Raw genomic sequence first — 19,260 nt, 5'->3', positions numbered from 1 at the left:
AGTGAACATAGACCCATCAGAGAATGATGCTGGGGAAATAATAACGAGGAACCAGGAAATGGCGGAGGAGATCAATGAATACTTTGCATCAGTCTTCATGGTAGAAGACACTAACATCGTTCCAAAAATACTAAATAATCAAGGGGCAAAAGTGGAATGGGGGGCAGGGATGGTGGGAGGAAATAAATACAATAACTATCACTAGAGAAAAAGTACTATGGAAACTAATGGGGCTAAAGGCCGATAAATCCCCTGGAACTGATGGATGGCATCCTAGGATATTAAAGGAAGTAACTACACAAATAGTGGATGCACTGGTAGTAATCTTCCAAGAATCCTTTGCTTCTTGGAAAAAGTCCCAGAGGACTGGAAAACTGCCAATGTAACACCCTTATTCAAAAAGGGAGGGAGGCAAAAACACTTTAACACCTGTCATTGGGAAAATGTTAGAGTCTATTATAAAGGATGTAATAGCAGAGCATTTAGAAATACATAATGTAATCAAACAGAGTCAGCATGGCTTCACGAAGGGGAAATCATGCCTGACAAAAATATTAGAATTCTTTGAGGAGGTACCAAGCAGGGTAGATAAAAAGGAACCAGTAGATGTAATATATTTGGATTTCCAAAAGGCCGTCGATAAGGTACCGCACATAAGGCTAGGCTACTTAACAAGATAAGAGCCCATGATATTGAGGGTAGTATATTAGCATAAATAAAGGGATTGGCTATCTAATAGAAGACAGGGTTGGGATAAGGGGGGAATTTTCAGGATGGCAACCTGTAACTAGTGGAGTGCCACAGGGATCAGTGCTGGGGCCACAATTATTTACAATATACAGTAATGACTTGAATGAGGGAAATGAATGTACTATTGCCAAGTTTGTGGATGACACAAAAATAGGTGGGAAGGCAAGTGGTGAGGATGATACAGAGTCTACAGAGGGATATAGACAGGTTAAGTAAGTAGGCAAAAACTTGGCAGATGGAATATAATGTGGGAAAATGTGAGGTTATACATTTTGGCAGGAAGAATAGAGGAGCTGAATATTATTTAAATGGAGGAAGACTGCAGAAGGCTGCAGCACAGAGGGATTCAGGGGTCTTCATGCATGAATCACAAGAAGCTAGCATACAAGTTCAGCAGGTAATAGGGAAGGCAAATGGAATGTTGGCCTTTATTTCAAAGGGAATGGAGTATAAATATAGCGAAGTTTTGCCAAAACTGTGCAAGACACTAGTTAAACCACACCTAGAATACTGTGAACAGTTTTGGCCCCTTACCCAAGGAAAGATATACTGGCATTAGAAGCAGTGCAGAGAAGGTTCACTAGATTGATCCCAGGTATGGAGGGATTTTCGTATGAGGAGAATTTGAGTAGGTTGAGTGTGTACTCATTGGAGTTTAAAAGAATGAGAGGCAACCTCCTTGAAACATTTAAGATTCTTAGGGGGCTTGACAAGGTAGAGGCTGAGAGGTTGGTTCCCCTTGTCGGGAAGTGTAGGATCAGAGGGCATAATCTCAGAATATGGGATTGTTCATTTAAGACAGAGATGAGGAGGAATTTCTTCTCTCGGAGGGTAGTGAATCTGTGGAATTCTTTACCGCAGAGGGCTGTAGAGACTGGGTCATTAAGTATATTCAAGGCTGAGAAAGAGAGATTTTTAATCAGTAAGGAAATCAAGAGTTATGGGGAAAAGGCAGGAAATTGGAATTGAGGATTGTCAGATCAGCCATGATCTCATTGAATGGCAGAGCAGACTCGATGGGCTGAATGGCCTACTTCTGCTCCTACATGTTATGGTCTTATGGTCTAAGGAGGTGCTGTATTAAGAAAGGTGGCCAATAGTTTGATCAAAGAGTAAGGTTTTAAGGAGCATCTTAAAGGAAGAGAGAGACGTCAAATGACCATCAATGACCATATCTGTAGCAACTGTTAAACACCCTTCTACACTGCTTTACTTTCTCTTCCATTCAGACTTTTTTTGCCTTCCTGGCCTATTGACGTAGTAATATCCATTGCTGCAGAGAGGCCGAGTCCATGAGCTGCTGGCCTCCCCACACATCATAGGGAACGCTCCATTGCCGTGCCAAAAATTCACCCCTAATTGGGGCCTTAACTATTTAAATTACCTGCCCACCTCCATGCAGCTTCCTGGGTCTGCTTCCCGTGTCTCCCGGCAAACTTCCCAGGCAGTGGGAATGCATTAAGGAGCCAACCCGATGTGGCTTCCTGCTGTCTTCCGGCCCCCAAACCTTCACTCCTGCCACCACGGGGCTGGGAAAAATCAGCCCCTCAGGTCTGTGTCTGTTGGAAATTATTGGACAAAGACTGATTACCATAATTAGTCAACATGATCATTGTACAATGCAACTACCAGGTTCTGAGCATGTTAGCAAGTGAACACTGGGCAAGAGTATGTGATTCTGGGGTTGAGGATTGGCTCCTTAATGCATTCCTGCCACCTGGGAAGTTTGCTGGGAGACATGGGAAGCAGACCTAGGAAGCTGCATGGAGGTGGGCAGGCAATTTAAATTGTTAAGGCTCCAATTAGGGGTGAATTTGTGGCACGGTAATGGAGAATTCCCTATGATGTGTGGGGAGGCCAGCAACTCATGGAATCGGCCTCTCTGCAGCAGTCCAGTGGGACATCGAAGTCAGAGGCTATATCCCAAAAAGTGGGGTCTGCTGACAGGAAAGGCATCCCTCGTGGTCCCAACAATGCACCTAGAGGGGTTTCCCCTCTGATCCTAGCCTCCCCCCTTTAAAATATTTAATTATTTTTATGCTTCCAAAGGCACCTCTGTTTTGAGGCACCCCCTCACGTTCTCAGTCCTGCCTCAGCAGCTTCTACCTCTCCCGGTGGGGCTGCTGACACTCTAGAGGGCTGGCAGCATCTGGAGCCCAACCACTATCCTCAATAGGATGGCGAGCTTTGAGGTGGCCAATTAGGAGGCAGCCTCTGAGAAAATAGCTCCCCCCAGTGGGCTTGGGATCCCCATTTAGTCTTAAGGTCAGGGTCCAAAAGCCCACAAGAAAATCCTGCTGGAGTTGAGGAAAATTCCCAGTGGTGGAAAGCTTTGGGAACCATTGATCCAATGTCAAGAGTTCCTCCTTGGAAACCAAGCATTCCCATAACGCAGCAATCCCAAACCTCATATCCTATGATAATAAGAATTATCCTACTGTTACTCCATCCCTAGATGTGACATTCTTCAGCTCTTCCTTCACATGTTTTTAACTCCAACGCCTTACTTTCTCCTTGCCACATTCCTCAGTCCCTCATGGCACCTAGCCCAAGTCACAGCACCTGACAAGATCTCTACCAAGAATATACGTTGCTTGACCTCGTTATTTTAAACCAGTGTATAAAAGTGAGAAGAAAAGATAGTAATCCTGATATTCTGATATTAGTAAAAATGGCACTGTACTGGCTAAATGCACAAGCTTGCCAGCGAAGGTTATATATCTATATATAGTGCATAAGCATCTGGTTAAATATTGTAATGCAAGTTCCTTCCTTTTATTTGAATAGTTTACGGGCATAGGAAAAGCTTGTCCAGAAACTTGATATCAGAAAATATAGCAAGTTGACCATTCTTAATGGGCAGCAGAGTCATGAAAGGGAGAGTTGCAGTGAGGAAAGAAATCAGAGGAATGGTTCATAATGGCACAGCAGGACATATGGAAAACATTGCTTCCTTTGATGCTGACAGTTGGGAGTCTTGCTGCATGAAATGAGCCAAAGATGGGACGTCCTTTAGGCTAAGAACCAACATCTCACAAAAGCATGGGTGAAAGCTTCATTGTGGAGGATGCCAACCAAGTCAATGTAGTCACCCAAGATCTCTTGCACCAAGAAGTAGTCTCACATAAGTAAGATTACACTGAGTCTAATACAACATAATTGATGTAAATTCATATTTTACAAGATGATCCAACAGACTCTGAGAATTTTGTAAAAACATTTTTTTATTTTCTTAAAGTTAAGAAAAACAGACATCCTTGTTCATTCATTCAAGGTTACACATATATCAAAGATGTTGGCTTAATTCCCTAGTTTCTAAAGAGAGAAAAAAAGAAGTGAATCTGTTTAATCCTCTTCTGGAGGTGATAAATGAAGTAAGTAATGAGAAATGGCTTCCACTAGATAAGTACACTGGCACAAATCCCACTGAAGACCAATTGAAATTAAAGGATAATTAACATGATGAAATGTATATTCAAATTTGCTCGTAGGATTTTGAAAGAATTAATGAATATTTTTGTCAAAGTTTGCATTTACCACATCCATGCTATACTGATGTTATAAAAGACATAAGCCAATAAAAAAATCAGGTGTTAATTTTATTTAAAATTTTAAATTGCACTTACATTTGAGATCTTTCATAGTAATAGCCTACCCAGGTTCTTAATTAAACTCTAAGAATAAATATACAAATGTATGCGGGTGGGAGAGTTCAAACAGCTGTGCATTGCAAATAATTCAGCTGGAAACAAATGTTCTATTCAATAGTAAGGTAATATTATTCATTCTTGAAATCAATTATTTCCTTTACAATAACATGAAGTGTAAGATATGTGATTTTTAACTTGAATTTGATTTTGAAAGAGTAATCTTGACAATGATAGTGGCAAACACAAGCTTCATAAAGAACATAATTTGTTCAATCTTAGATATGCAATAACAAACTGCTTACTGCTATAAGGTGTATTTTCAGGAACCATGGTCCCTTTGATTTTGAGAGGAGGCTGTTTTATGACTTAGATGGGATTATAGAAAATACAAAGAGGTTGTAATTGAGTTTGGGGTGCATGTGTGTAAATGCATGAAATATGGCTAATAACGTTGGTGAGCTGCAGGCACAAATAGCCATATGGGAATATGATGTAGTGATGATGTCACGACTCACTGGGGATATTGCGCTGGAATATCAAGCCCCACTGCTACCCGAGCTGCGACAAATGTGAAAATGTTTGATCAACCCACCTAATTGTTTAATTTAGGTTAACAGAATACAAGTGCCAGATTGGTAAACTTAATAAGTAAATAACTGTTTATTGAACAAATTGTTTTTAACCAGTGGCAAAAGAAAGAAATAGGAACTGCTAATTTCTAACTCTATAACCTAAATTCTACCCATTCTTAAATCCCTATAGACAAGACACATAAGACACACAAAAACATGGGGCAGAATTTTGCCCTTGTCAGACGGGCTCAGTGGGGGTGGTCGCCGCCCACAATCGGGGCTGGACCACAGTTTCACACTGGTGGGCCAATTAAGGCCCAGCATGAAACGCGAGCGGCAGCGCTCAGCATTGCCTATGTAGGTGGGGAGGAGGGTGAATGCAAACTTCGCACGTGTGCGCGCTTGAAAATCTCCCTGAGGCACAGAGCTGTCTCAGGGAGATGAACAACTTTTTTAAAAAAAGGAATTTTAAAATGTTATAAAACATGTCTCCGACTCTGTCACATGAGCAGGGACATGTTATAAATCAGTTTTAATTGCTGTTGGAAACCTTATCCCACCCGTGAATGAGGTTTCCTAAAAAGTGAAAAAGCCGCTTGGCCTTTCCGCCTGCCCATCGACTGTAAGGTTGGACGGACAGCAAAAAAATTAAGTTAATTTACTTTAAGTGGCCTTAATAGGCCTTTTAATTGTTGGCGGGCGTGCTGTCGATTCCCACGAGTGCCCGCCAACCGAAATATCGTGCAACTGCGCGTTGACGTCGGGATGCTCACCCGATGTCAATGTGCGTCATTTTACACTTGAGCGGGACGTTGCCCGCCAAGGTAAAAATTCTGCCTGTGGATTTTAAACGTGGGATAAAACAGTTCAATAGCACCAATTCTGGAGTACAGGATTCGATGGGTTGATTTTGATTGATGCCTTCCAAATTCCTTTCAGTTCTTTGTTGATGGCACGAGGTGGTCTTCCAGCACTTTCAATCTTTAGTTCACTGGTTGAGCACTTGCCTTTCTGTGTCTCTAATAGTGATTTTTCCCTTTGCCTCTTGATAGGGGTTTTCAGAGAGAGCGAGCAGGTTATACAGATAAGAGGAGAAAAAGCCAGCTAGCTATTATTGTAGAATCTGACACACACAGGAGACAGAGGTTGTAGGTCATTTTCCTTTCAGGCTAGGAGCTATTCTGCTGCACTGCTCTCACACAAAACCTGGTCATCTGGTTAAGAGCCAATTAAAACATTGTTGCCAGCGAATTCCCCATTAGACCAGACTCCTCCTCAGCACCATCCTGTCTTTCATGGCACGCTCTGTTCCAGGACAGCAACATTGTATATATCCCTCACACTGTTCCAGTAGACATGTCGTTCAAAGTGCAGCCATTGTAATTTTAATCCACAGTCCAACAGAAATAAAAAGATATGTTCTTTACAGTGATAGTTGAGATCAATATCAAAAAGGGTGGGTTGGATGCTTAATATTCCTGTGTATAAGGGATGATAGGGAAGAAAAAAGGAGAAGGGGTAGCAATTTAGATTAAAGAAAATATCACAATGTGAGAAAGAGAGAATGTCCTTGAGGGGTCAATGTCAGAATTTATTTGATTGGAGCTAAGAAACAATAGAGGAGCTATTATGTTACTTAGTGTATTATGTACCCACCAAATAGGGGAAGGAGATAGAGGTACAGATTTGCAAGGAAATTACTGAGAGGAGCATGAACTATACAGTAGTGAAAATGGGAGGTTTTAACCACTCCAATATTGAATGGGACAGTGGATTGTGTTAAGGGCAGAGAAGGGGAGGGATTTCTGGTGTGTTCAGGAGAAATTTCTTGATCAGTATGTTTCCTCAACAATGAGTAAGATGGTGTTGCTGGATTCAGTCCAGGGGAATGAAATGGGTCAAGTGGACAATGTCAATGGGGGAACATCTTGGGAATGGTGATCATTGTATCATAATGTTTAGATTAGTTATGGAGAAGGACACATAGCTATCTAGAATAAAAAATGTTTGACTATTTTCAGCAAATTGAGGAGGGATCTGACATGAGTAAATTGAAGTCAAAGACTGTCAGCCAGAAATGTAATTGAGAAATTGTTCAGGGTATAATCTGGTACATTCTGACAAGGGGAAGAGGAGGACAATCAAAGCCAGAGCTCCCTGAACAATGAAGGAGTTAGAGTGTAGGATGAAGCAGAAAGGGGCATATGACAGATATCAGTTTCATGATACAGTGGAGAATTGGGCTGAATATAAAAAGTACAGAGAAGTAAAAATGGAAATAAGAGGGGGCAAAGACACAAAATTAGAATAAATTGGCAGCTAACACAAAGGTTATCAATCCAAAGGTCTTCTAATAGCATGTTGATTATAAAAGGATTGTCAGGGGAGCAGTGGGACCAATTAGAGACCATAATGGAAAACCATTGGATGCAGGAGATGTCATGGCTAAACTGCTAAATGAATACTTTCTCTTTATTTGTTCATTGGATTTGGACCCAGCGTTTATTTCCTGTCCCTGATAGGAGAAGATGGTGGTGAGCGACCTTTTAGAACTGCTGCAGTCAATGTTATGTCGGTATGCCCACAGTGCTCATGTGGGACCATGTATCAGGAGTTGACCCAGCTATGATGAAAGAACAACAATACATTTTAAAGTCAGGATGGTGTGTGACTTGGAGGGGAGCTTGCAGGTAGTGATGAAACCATCTGCCTACTGATCTTGTTGTTCTTGTTGGTAGAGGTTGCTGGTTTGAATGGTACTATCAAAGTAGCCTTGGCAACTTACTGAAGTGCATCTTGTACATACTACCACCAGTGATAGAGTGAGTGAATGTTTATGGTAGTGAATGGGGTGCTAATCTAGTGAGCTTCTTTGTCCTGGATGCTGTTGAGCTTCTTGATTGGGCTTCCTGAATGTTTCGTTCATCCAGGCAAGTGGGGATTATTCCATCACATTCCTGACTTGTAGATGGGGGACACAGTTTTGGTCACATGTTGTCTTGATGTCACTGTCATTCACCTCTGAAATTCAGCTCATTAATGGACAAAAACTATAATGGGATATGGAGCTGGGTGGTCCTGATGGAATTTATGTTGTTACATTTTGATATGAAAGCAAGCGTACTTACTAATGAAAGGCTATTGACTTGAAACTTTGTTTCTCTTTCCACAGATGCTGCCAGATCTGCTGAGTATTTGCAACATTTTCTGTTTTAAGTTCAGATTTCCAGCATCTGCAGTATTCTACTTTTGTACTTGCTGTGCAGCTGGAAGCCTAGTGCTTGTTTTCCATTGGTTATCAACTGCAGAGCTGTTAGCAAATGGCAGTTCCATTATGGATTTTTTAAAAAGACTCTAATTTTACACCTTGGCATCCCCACCACCAGCACCCCTGACCCAACCTCAATGGAGCAGTACAAGGCTGCTCTGAAGTTCCTTGCCCTACTCTGAGACGGATAAAATAATTTTCAGTGCAGAAGAGAGTTTGTCAAAATTCTTGGATTCTAGCTCCACTGATGGGTGTATTGTGAGGCAGGATTTTCAGCCAACAGTTTGTCCCACCCTTGATCCCACCTCAACCCCATTTCAAATCCCAGGATTGGGGTCTTTCAATTTAGGCTACATGTACCTGTATCAGTGACCAATGCTTTCATCCAGTGGCTATTTGCATTGTTTTTTTCTTTTTCTGTGTTTATTAACAGTAGTTGTATTTTTGGGTTGTTGAAGAGTGAATAAGTATGTAAAGTGAGAGTAGTCCCTCTGGAAAGCAGAGGGGTAAGGAGAATATTTTCTTGATGGTGACATCAGGCAGAAATACCAAAAAAGGATTTTGCAGGGGTGGAAGCTGTTGGAAAGAGATGGTGGGGATGGGAGTGTGGGTTAGTGGAGGGCAGCTCTGTCATAGCTGTGAGAGTAGGGGAAAAGTGAGAACAGAGGCAGGGGATAATCCCATTATTTGTATCTTGGGGCATTAAGGAGGTAGAAATAGGCTGTGTGCAGGTTCAATGGTGTGTGCATGGTGTAAAGAGTGGGAGGAGGAGATCTGCAGAAGAGACAAAACTGGTAGTAGTCTGTGAAATAATGATCTGATGTTCAGTAATAGGGTTATACCCAAAGGGAGATAGAAAGAGTCTTCAAACATTTGGTTCCAGCCTATTAAGGTGTCCTTGTACCATGACCAACAACATCTTATATCAGCAGATTTAAGGGGGCTATGAGGATTGGAACTGAGAGAACAAAGCACTACCAGTTCAGTGGGAGATAGACTAGAGAAACCAAGATGACTGATTTGTTTTTTTGAGCTACAAGGTTGCAATTTTCCAATTAACACATCTGGATTATCATCGACATGGTGCAAAATAGGAATCGAGAGAGTCATTTCCTGCTTGTTAAAGTGCTAAATTGTGGTTTTCACCGTTGAATCCTGATGGGATATCTTAAATTTTCAGCAAGTTGGAATCCTGCTGCTGCTGATTGGAAAATACGATACATTCCAGTGTGGGGGAGGGACTATTGAGCTGTCTGCCTGCCAACTAACTGCTTGAAGGGATCTAGCACCTGAATTTGGAAAATCATCTGTTGTACTTTGTTATCATCCCAAAAGCACCAGAGTGCCATGTCAATCATCCTAAAATGTGAACTATGGCAGTGAAAGTTGTACCGTTGCCATGGTATTTACATGACACGTATTCATTAATGATTTTTGAAGAATTCTATTGTGTCAAGTTTACTCTGTTTTTATCTTTATTCAGTTCTTTGGTGATAAATCCAAGTAAATTTTCAGGACACTACATCTTATTGCTAAAATAAATCTGGTGCCATTGGAATGCTTCCTGAATTGGGTGAGTAGGTTCTGCGTTTGTGCTGATGAAAGATCATAGAATCACAGAATTGTTACGGCGCAGACGCAGAAGGAGGACATTCGGCCCATCATGTCTGCACTGGTTCTTGAGCTAGTGCCATTCTCCCACCTTCTCCCAGTAACCCTCCACATTCTTCTTTTTACGATAACAGTCTAATTTCCATATGATGCTTCAATTGAATCCGCCTCCACCACACCCTCAGCCAAACTCTAACCGCTGTGTGAAAATGTTTTCTTCTCATACTGTGCATGAAAACCACCTTAATGCTATCTTTCTTTCTAGTGAACCAAGCAATGTTATGTACAAGGCCTCAGAAAGGGGGTTAGAGCCATGATACCGTGGAAACCATTAAACAAGTTAGATGCTGAAGTATCTGTTCTTGTGTATTTCAGGCAGATACTGAATGAGCGCTCCCTGGGAAAGAGGGATTGTGGAAGTAGGTATATGGGGGTCTCTGGAGTGGGTTTATAGATATTATGGGAAGGATAATCTTACTTGGTGTAAAGGCTCAAAGTTATTTCTTAAATACTTTTCCATCTTACAGAGATTTATAATTATTATAGCATTTAGATGGACATAAAATGCTAAGATCCTGATAAAAAGCTACACAAATTACTCTTAGACTGTTTCATATGGGCCTGAATTTTTCACTCGTGGGGCGCGTGCGATTGGCAGGCCTGGGAGTGAATGGGAAACGGGCCTCTAACCGTGATCAGCCCCTGACCGCGATTTCACACTGGCCAGCTGAGAAGTGCTTAGCACTGCCAGTTGGGGCGGGAAGAGGGCAGGCACCGACCTCACCACGGGTGCTGCTGAGCGCTTCCAGTGAGCTCTCTGAAGGCAGACAGCTGCCTCAGGGAGCTGCAGACCTCCACAGAATAAACGAAACAACAAAAATGCTGCAAAATATATCCATGCAACACAATCAAGCAGCTAAAAGCATACCTCATAAAAAACAGTCCCCAGATTTCTCTTTGTATTTTATTTCCCCACGGAGATTTCATCCTGCCCTGGATCGAGGTTTGAGCAAAAATGTAAAGGTTGACTGACCAACCATAAAAGTGGACGGGCCAGGAAAATCACTTTCAATTGCCTCCTTAATGGGCTTAATTGCCTGCTTAATTGTTGGCGTGTGCACTTCAAACTGCCGCCTGCGCCCACCGACCTGGAGATTGCTTGCGTGTGGGATGACGTTTTTGATGGTGTTGTATTTCGGAATTCTTTTTGAGTATTCCCACCTTAGGACAGCATATATTTTTGACTGCGTTTGGCAATTAAATACTATATGACTTAATTAAAGGGGATATAAGGAAGAAAATGTAAATTGACAAGACACAATATACAGTGACAAATCCCTATAATTTCTACACTTATAGGGTGTAATTCGCTGCCTGAGTACTACAATTTGGGATAAAAATTCCAAGAGGCAGGAAAATAATGCATCTGATTTGAATTTTTGGGGCATGAGTGTTGGCTGTGGGTGCCAGGTCAAGGAGGAAATTTGCATGACGCTGTCGGCGTCGCTGTTAGGCCCAGGACACCTGAAACATGGCCCTGCAAATTTAGCAGTGGGACGAACATCTGCACAGATTGGGCATAAGCCATCCCACTGCTAAATGGTGTGTGTTTGGTCCAAAAAGGCAGGCACAAACTATACCATTTGCTTCCCAATGGAGTGTGGAATTGGTTCTTTGACATGGCCCCACTACAGCCTAAACACAGCAACATTTTCGCCTCCACTTTATATGATATAAGAAAATATATTGGAGCAACATATCACAGGACAATGTCTAAGTAAAGCTGTTACCTTTCTTATAGACATCAAAGAGCCTGACAAATGTGTTTGTAATATTACTTACTTACCACTTTATAAAATTTACATAACTTTGTTCATCTCTCCTAAAAATTATTTTTTTAATTCTACATCCCAGTCAATTTGCAATATTTATTTTACATGCAATTTATTTATGGTTTTATTCATCTCTTCTTAAAAACTCAATTTTCCTCAGTTATTTATGTAATTTAAAAGGATTTTTATCTGCTTTATTTTCGCAACTGGATTTCTGCTTCTCACTGAATCTGTCATTGACCTAGCTGTATTTTTTTTGAGGAATTGTATTGGCCAATTTACTGATAATTCCTTGTTTCTGAAAGATAGCTTTGAAAAAAAAGGAAAGATTTGATTTCTCAGATTTCTGCTATTATTCTGATACTTTGCTGCCTCTTTGAAAGAGCTAACTAGATAGATCTTTCAAAGACCCAGCACAGGCATGATGGACTGAATGGCCTTTTTTTATCCTGTGTCATTTTATGATTTGAATGTTGGCGCCAACTGGGGACAATTTAACTGGGGCTGGTGGGAGGTGGGGGCAGGAAAAGCTCAATGTGATGCAAAGAGATTTCAGCATTTAATGATGAAACTTCGTGTGCACACATTTTCCCCCCTCATGTTTTCCTTGTATCTTTGCAGTTGATTTTTAATGTAAATGTGCAAACACAATTGTTCACACAGGAGAAATATTGATCCAAAAATATACAAATAGACATTAAGGCAGCAGCATCTCATTTTTCTCCCTCCCAGTGCTCCCAGGAATTATCACTGGTTCACATAGCTTCAACAATCTGGCTAAGGTCATTATTAATTGAACACCCTGCAGCAAGGTTAGCCAAAGCTGGAGCATGTCTCAGAAATGCTAAAGCAAAGAAAAGGAAAAACTATGTAAATTAGTTATTGTTGATGGTCACCAATAATAGAATGTTATTTGATAAAAAGATTTTCAATACAACTGCTTACTTTTAAACCCTAATTTTCTAGAACCTGCCTTTAGCATAAGCAGTATTGAAGTTTCCATCCTGTGGATATTTGCATTGCTTTTTATTCCAGCTGAGAGGCATTGATGCCTATTTTCATTGCAGGTCTTTATTGACTTTTGATATTTTGATGCATTAACATTGGGATGGTTGTTTGAAACCAGACTTTGTTTTGGGGCGTGGGTGGAAATTTCTGGAGGATTGTGTTTGGCACTCAATTGGACAAAGTGCACGTCCCAACTGAGAGACTCGAGGCTAGCTAGACTTTGAGCCTCAGGCCTCTTAATGTTACTTGGAAAAGTTCCTGGCACAACTCCACACGCATCTCGTTAATTTTACGAAGATGATTATTGGCCCACATGCTTTGCTGGCAGCAGTCTGAAGGTAAGTCCCTGGATGGGGGTGGAGTGAAGACAGGGGTGCCTGATCAGGGTTATTCTCCTAGCTCTGTAGGAATGACTTTTGAAAACTTTGAAAGAAGAATGAAACTTGTCTTTCTGTCAGTGACTGCTGTTTAGGGCTCAGCAGCGACTGGAGAATCTTGAGTGGAGTTGGCCCAGCTCATTGGTGTTCAATATCCCAGAGGAGCCTAAAACAGGTGTTGTACTTTGCCCAAAATGGCCCTTGAAAAATGGGCACAATGAAGTCCAATGAGCTTAGGATGGAATTGAAGTAAATTAAAATACAAAATATAAGAACTTGGCTCTTTTAAAGAGGTGCTGCCTGTTGTATCTCATTGGGATTTGTTTTTTTAAAATCTCAGAAAAGATTGCACTGAAATATATCACAGGATAATCATAAATGAGACCATCTGACCTATTTAATTTCTCCATCATAGAAGACCTTCAAGTTCCTCTATTTTATCATCCAACTTATGCTTGAATGGTTCCAGAGTTTTTCACTTTGCTACTCTATCTGGGATTCCATTTTATGTATCGATCACTTGATGCATTAAGAAAAACTTGCAGACATCAGTCCTACATTTTCCCTTTGCTGGTTGGAAGCTGAAGACCCTTATTCTAGCCGTGAATTTTAATTAAATGTTATGGATTTACCTTTTCTGTAGCACTTGCAAATTCATACCTCACTAAGATCAACCATTGGACATTTCCTTCTAAAGCAAAAAACAAAGTTTTTCTAGCCTTTTCTCATAACACAGACTTCAAGAATTAGGAATCGCCTTGTGACTCTTCTCTACACTGCCTGCAATACCTGAATGTTTTTTGTTGTGCCCCAGTGCCCGGATCTGAACACCATACCGAAGGTGTAGTCTGGCCAAGCGACATTCAATTTTATAATGACACTCATTGACTGTTTTGGCTATGTAGTTCAACATTTTATTGCCCTTGCTGATTGCAGATCTACATTGGTTGAACATGTTAAGCATAAAGTGTACTAACACTTAAAATAATGAATTGCTTCATCCTTAGCTATTTCAACATCATTAATAATGCTTATGTTTTACTAGTTTCCCTTCTTATGAGCAATACTTTACATTTGTTCATATTAAACTTCATCTTCTATTGCTCTTCTTAGTTGCATATTTTGTCTATTTTATTCTGTAATTTCATGAGCTGCCTCCTCCAATTCCACTGCCCCTCCTTGTCTGAGTAGCATATGCAAATTTGGCCATAATGTAGTGGGTATCTGAGTGCAAGTCATTGATTAGAAATACTCATCCTTGCCTTCCATTGCCCTCTCCTCCCTGTCTCTATAATCTCCTCTTGTTTTACAGCCAACAACAACAACATGTGTTTATATAGCACCTGTAACGTAATAAAATGGCCCAAGATGTTTTACAGGAGTATAATGGAACAAAATTTGACATCAAGCCATATAAAGAGATATTAGGTCAAATGACCAAAAGCTTGGTCAAAGACATAAGTTTTAAGGAGTATCTTAAAGGAGGAAAGAGAGGGAGAGAGACAGAGAGGATAGGGAGGGAATTCCAGAGTTTAGGGCCTTGGCAGCTGGAAGCATGGCCCCCAGTGGTGAAGCATTTAAAATTGGGATGCTCAAGGGACAAGGATTAGATGAGCTCAGATATCTCAGAGGGTTATAGGGCTGAATGAGGTCACAGAGATAGGAAGGGGCGAGGCCATGAAGGAATTTAAAACAAAGGTGAGAATTTTAAAATCAAGGTGTTGCTTAACTGAATGCCAGTGAATGTCAGTGAGCACAGGGGTGGAAGGTGAACAGGACCTGGTGCGAGTAAAGACATGGACAGCAGGGTTTTAGATGACCTCAGGTTTATGGAGCAAAGAACATGGGAGGCCAGTCAGGAGGGTGTTGGAATAGTCAAGTCTGGAGTTAACAAATGAATAGATAAGGGTTTCAGCAGCAGATGAACTGAGGCAGGGGCACAGTTGGACGATGTTACTTAAGTGGAAATATCTGGCCTTAGTGATGGGGTGATATGTGGTTGGAAGCTCATCTCTGGGTCAAATGTGATAACAAGGTTGCAAACAGACTGGTTTAGCCTCAGATAATTGGCAGGGCGGGGAATGGAGTTGGTAGCTAGGGAAGAGAGTTTGTGGTGGGGCCCAAAGACAATGGCTTTGGGTTTAGTTGGAAGAAATTTCTCCTCGTCCAATATTGGACATCAGACAAGCATATCTGTGCTGTTCCAATTCTTGCTCCTTGCCTATCCCTGATTTTAATTGCTGCACCATTGGTGGCTCTGTTTTCAGCTGCCAAAACCCTAAACTCTAATTTGCTCCATATACCTCTCTGCCCTCTTCGTTGCTTTTCTGCTTTAAGATACTCCTTAAAACAAACTTTTAGACCAAATCCTTCATCATATGCCCTAGTGCTCCTGTGAAGTTCTTTGGGACATTATAGTATGTGAAAGGGGCTACATCAGTCCAAGCTGTTGTAGACATATCAGCTGTCACAAATTGATCATATGGGATACAATTTCTCAGTAAAGTTATGCCTCGTGGTCTCTGAAATCTTGGGATTTTGTGACATGCAAATGTCAGAGGTGAGGCTGGGGCTGGAAATGGGAAGCTGGCAGTGGCTGAAATTATGAGTATGATGGAGGCACAGGGAAAAGAGTCAGAGTGCTCATAAAATCATAGCCATAGAGTCATAGAGGTCTACAGCACAGAAAAAGGCCCTTTGGCGCAACGAGTCTGCACCAGTCAAACAAGTACCTAACTATTCTAATCCCATTTTCCAGCACAAGGACCATAGCCTTGCATGCCATGGCATCACAAATGCACATTCAAATACTTCTTAAATGTTATGAGGGTTTCTGCCTCTACCACCCTTTTAGGCAATGAGCTCCAGATTCCCACCACCCTCTGGGTGAAAAAATTCTTCCTCACATCCCCTCTAAACCTCCTGCCCCTTACCTTAAATCTATGCCCCCTGGTTATTGATCCCTCCACCAAGGGGAAAAGTTCCTTCCTGTCTACCCTATCTATGCCCCTCATAATTTAAACACCTTAATCATGTCCCCCCTCAATCTCCTCTGTTCCAGGGAAAATAACCCCAGCCTATCCAATCTCTCCTCATAACTAAAACTCTCCAGCCCATGCAACATCCTGGTCAATCTCCTCTGCACTCTCTCTAGTTCAATCACATCCTTCCTATAATGCGGATTCCAGAACTGCACGCAGTACTCTAGCTGTGGCCTAACCAGCATTTAATACAGTTCCAGCATGACCTCCCTGCTCTTATATTCTATGCCTCGGCTAATAAAGGCAAGTATCCCATTTGCCTTCTTAGCCACCTTATCTACCTGTCCCGCTACCTTAGGGACCGGTGGACATGCACACCAAGTTCCCTCTGATCCTCGGTACTTCCCAGGGTCCTACCATTCATCGTGTATTCCCATGCCTTGTTTGTCCTGCCCAAGTGCATCACCTCACGTTTATCTGGATTAAATTCCATTTGCCACTGATCAGCCCATCTGTCCAGCCCGTCTCTATCCTCCTGTAATCTAAGGCTATCCTCCTCACTATTTACCACCCCACCAATTTTCATGTCATTCGCGAACTTACTGATCCATCCCCCCTACATTCAAGTCTAAATTGTTTATATATACCACAAACAGCAAGGGACCCAACACCAATCCCTGTGGAACCCCACTGGACACAGGCATCCAGTCACAAAAACACTCCTTGACCATCACCCTCTGCTTCCTGCCACTCATCCAATTCTGGATCCAATTTGCCAAATTGCCTTGGATCCCATGGGCTCTTACCTTGGTTATCAGTCTCCCATGCGGGACCTTTCAAAAGCCTTGCTGAAGTCCAAATAGACTACGTCAAATGCATTGCCCTCATCTACACACCTGGTCACCTCTTCGAAAAATTCAATTAAATTAGTCAGACATGACCTCCCCTTAAACAAATCATGCTGACTGTCCTTGATTAATCCCTGCCCCTCCAAGTGTAGATTAATTCTGTCCCTCAGGATTGCCTCCAATAGTTTCCCCACCACTGAGGTTAGACTGACTGGCCTGTAGTTCCCTGGTTTATCCCTTCCTCACCTCTTGAATTAACAGTAACACATTGGCTGTCCTCCACATTGGCTGGCTGGCAGCTGCTGCCAGTGGTGCAACAGACCTCAATAGTGGAAGCAGCTCTTGAAGTTGGGATGGGGTGGGGAGTAGCGGGTAGGGCTCCAGTCCAGCCTCTATGTCTTGGTCTGAAGTAGCAAGCTATTAGCAAATGTTTTACCAGTCCAGGCCTGGAAGACACTGGACTCAGTTGCTGTAGCTGTGCTTGCTTAGTTTGCTGGGTCTAGCCTAGCAGTGCAAGGGGGTCTCAGTTGGTCTCATTGTCCTATGAGCACTGGAGAGGAAAGGTCAGTCAGTTTCTGCTCCTGAATTGCTGTCTAATGATCTCTCTTAGGAAGTGCATACACGTATGGGTGTGTTTGTACTTGCATATTTGTATATTATGTGCAGATATTGGGTGAAAACAAGATTTTACTTGTCTCTGATGCCCTTCTTGGATGAATAGCTGACTTAAGGTAAAACTTGAATGAGATACCAATTGAACTGTTAACCAACAAGATATGGTGCCTAAAATTAGAGGGAGTGGGAAAAGGGAATTGGATAAATACTTGAAGAGAAAAAAACTTCAAGGTTTCTGGGGAAAGATGACATGGATAGCTCTGGCAAGAGCCAGCATAGGCTCAATAGGCTGAATTGCCCCCTACTGTGGTCATGTTTGGAAAAAATAGCAACTCATGATTTTTATACAAGGTCACTTGAGTTAAGAGACGGTAGGGATGACATTATTGTTGCTGTTATGGTTTGTTTTGACCACTTAAACATGACCCACAGCTGCGCTGTCGTATATTGACCAGCACTACAGGACTCTGCAGCAGGCAGCATCGCGCCTTTAAACAGAAATTGTCTTCTCTGAGCTGTCATCTATGTTTCACCGACGTAAATTCCCGGCCCTGGCAGTTTCCATGGTTTCTGGGGTCACGTGTAACTGGGAGTTGGTGAGTGGGGAGGCTCTTGTGAAAGATGCTGCGAATTATACTCTGCCATTGAAAACTGGTAAGGAATGGGGTGGGAAGTACCATGATACTTAAAACTCAGCAAAGCGGCATCCCCCATGCAATATATTAGGGTCAACTCAGTTTCCATGTGCAGTAACCATTTGAGACTGCTCAGCAATAAGTTACTGTTGCTTTCTATTGATTCACACACATACACATTGTATCTATAGATATTTTGTGTGTAGTAATTCCCTGTGCATCGCAGCATAGGAATGAGCATTAAAATCCCAGCTGGGCTGACAGACTTGCTGCAGAGCTTCACTGTGGAGGTGCTGAGGAAGCAGCCGGCCGATCTGGTCGAGTTCGCCGTGCAGTACTTCAGCAAACTGCAGGCGAGCCAGAAGCTGCCATTCGGCAATGAGAAGAGCGGCAGCGGCGCTTTCCGAGCCACCAAGGCGGTTAACTTCGCCGATGAGCCCATGCAAACCGACTCGGAGAACGGCGGGGAGGACGACGAAGACGAAGAGTTTGAAGGTACCGTCGCTTAGATTTTAAACTTTTATGTATGATCGATCTGAATTCGTTGCATTGCATTTACTTTTAAATAGTTAGAGGGCCTTGGGAATGAGGAAGGGATTTTTTTTTTATCCTGGCAAAGTAATTAATGGGAAGCTTGATAAGTACATGAGGGAGAAAGGAATAGAAAGATATAATAGAATGATATCACAGAACCAGATTATTCGGCCCAACCGGTCAATGCTACCTCCACACTATCCTCCCCCGACTCCTAACCCTATCCAGCATACACAGCCATTCGGGTCATCCTGTGTGTTGGATAGGGTTAGGAGTGGGAGGAGGCTCGTATGGAGCTGGCATCGACAAGTTGGGCCAAATGGCCTCCTGTGTATGCGGGATAGGGTTAGGAGTGGGAGGAGGCTAGTGTGGAGCTGGCATTGACCGGTTGGGCTGAATAGTCTGTTTCTGTGATGTAAACTCTATGTAATTGGCTTTGTGTGCAGTCGGCCTCATTAATTGGAGCCCCACAGGACAAATCGTCTGATCTACGTTAAAAAAAATATCCTGCAGCTTTTTTTTTTGTCAGGGTAAAAACACTGTGTTGGATGTGACAAGCGATTGGTTACTGTTTTATCA

The 19,260-nt window shown here is 42.1% G+C and overlaps 1 protein-coding gene across 2 annotated transcripts in view; it reads left to right on the top strand.

Annotated features, from left to right (window-relative positions):
• Window positions 1–12,902: 12,902 nt before the first annotated feature.
• Window positions 12,903–19,260, top strand: part of prkar2b (protein kinase cAMP-dependent type II regulatory subunit beta) — a 101,673-nt gene continuing 95,315 nt past the window's right edge. The window contains exon 1 of one of the 2 annotated variants that reach the window (XM_078553439.1): window positions 12,903–13,029. In XM_078553439.1, the coding sequence (XP_078409565.1) occupies window positions 13,005–13,029 (25 nt within the window). In that variant the 5' untranslated portion in view covers window positions 12,903–13,004. Of the gene's footprint in view, window positions 13,030–18,033; window positions 18,643–19,260 lie in introns of those variants that run through there. The other variant, XM_078553438.1, reaches the window with a different exon arrangement.

This window comes from Cetorhinus maximus, chromosome 12, assembly GCF_964194155.1.
Source record: "Cetorhinus maximus chromosome 12, sCetMax3.hap1.1, whole genome shotgun sequence".
Classification (NCBI taxonomy): domain Eukaryota; kingdom Metazoa; phylum Chordata; class Chondrichthyes; order Lamniformes; family Cetorhinidae; genus Cetorhinus; species Cetorhinus maximus.
Note: the sequence above shows the minus strand (reverse complement) of the source record. Positions and strands in the feature narration are given on the sequence as shown.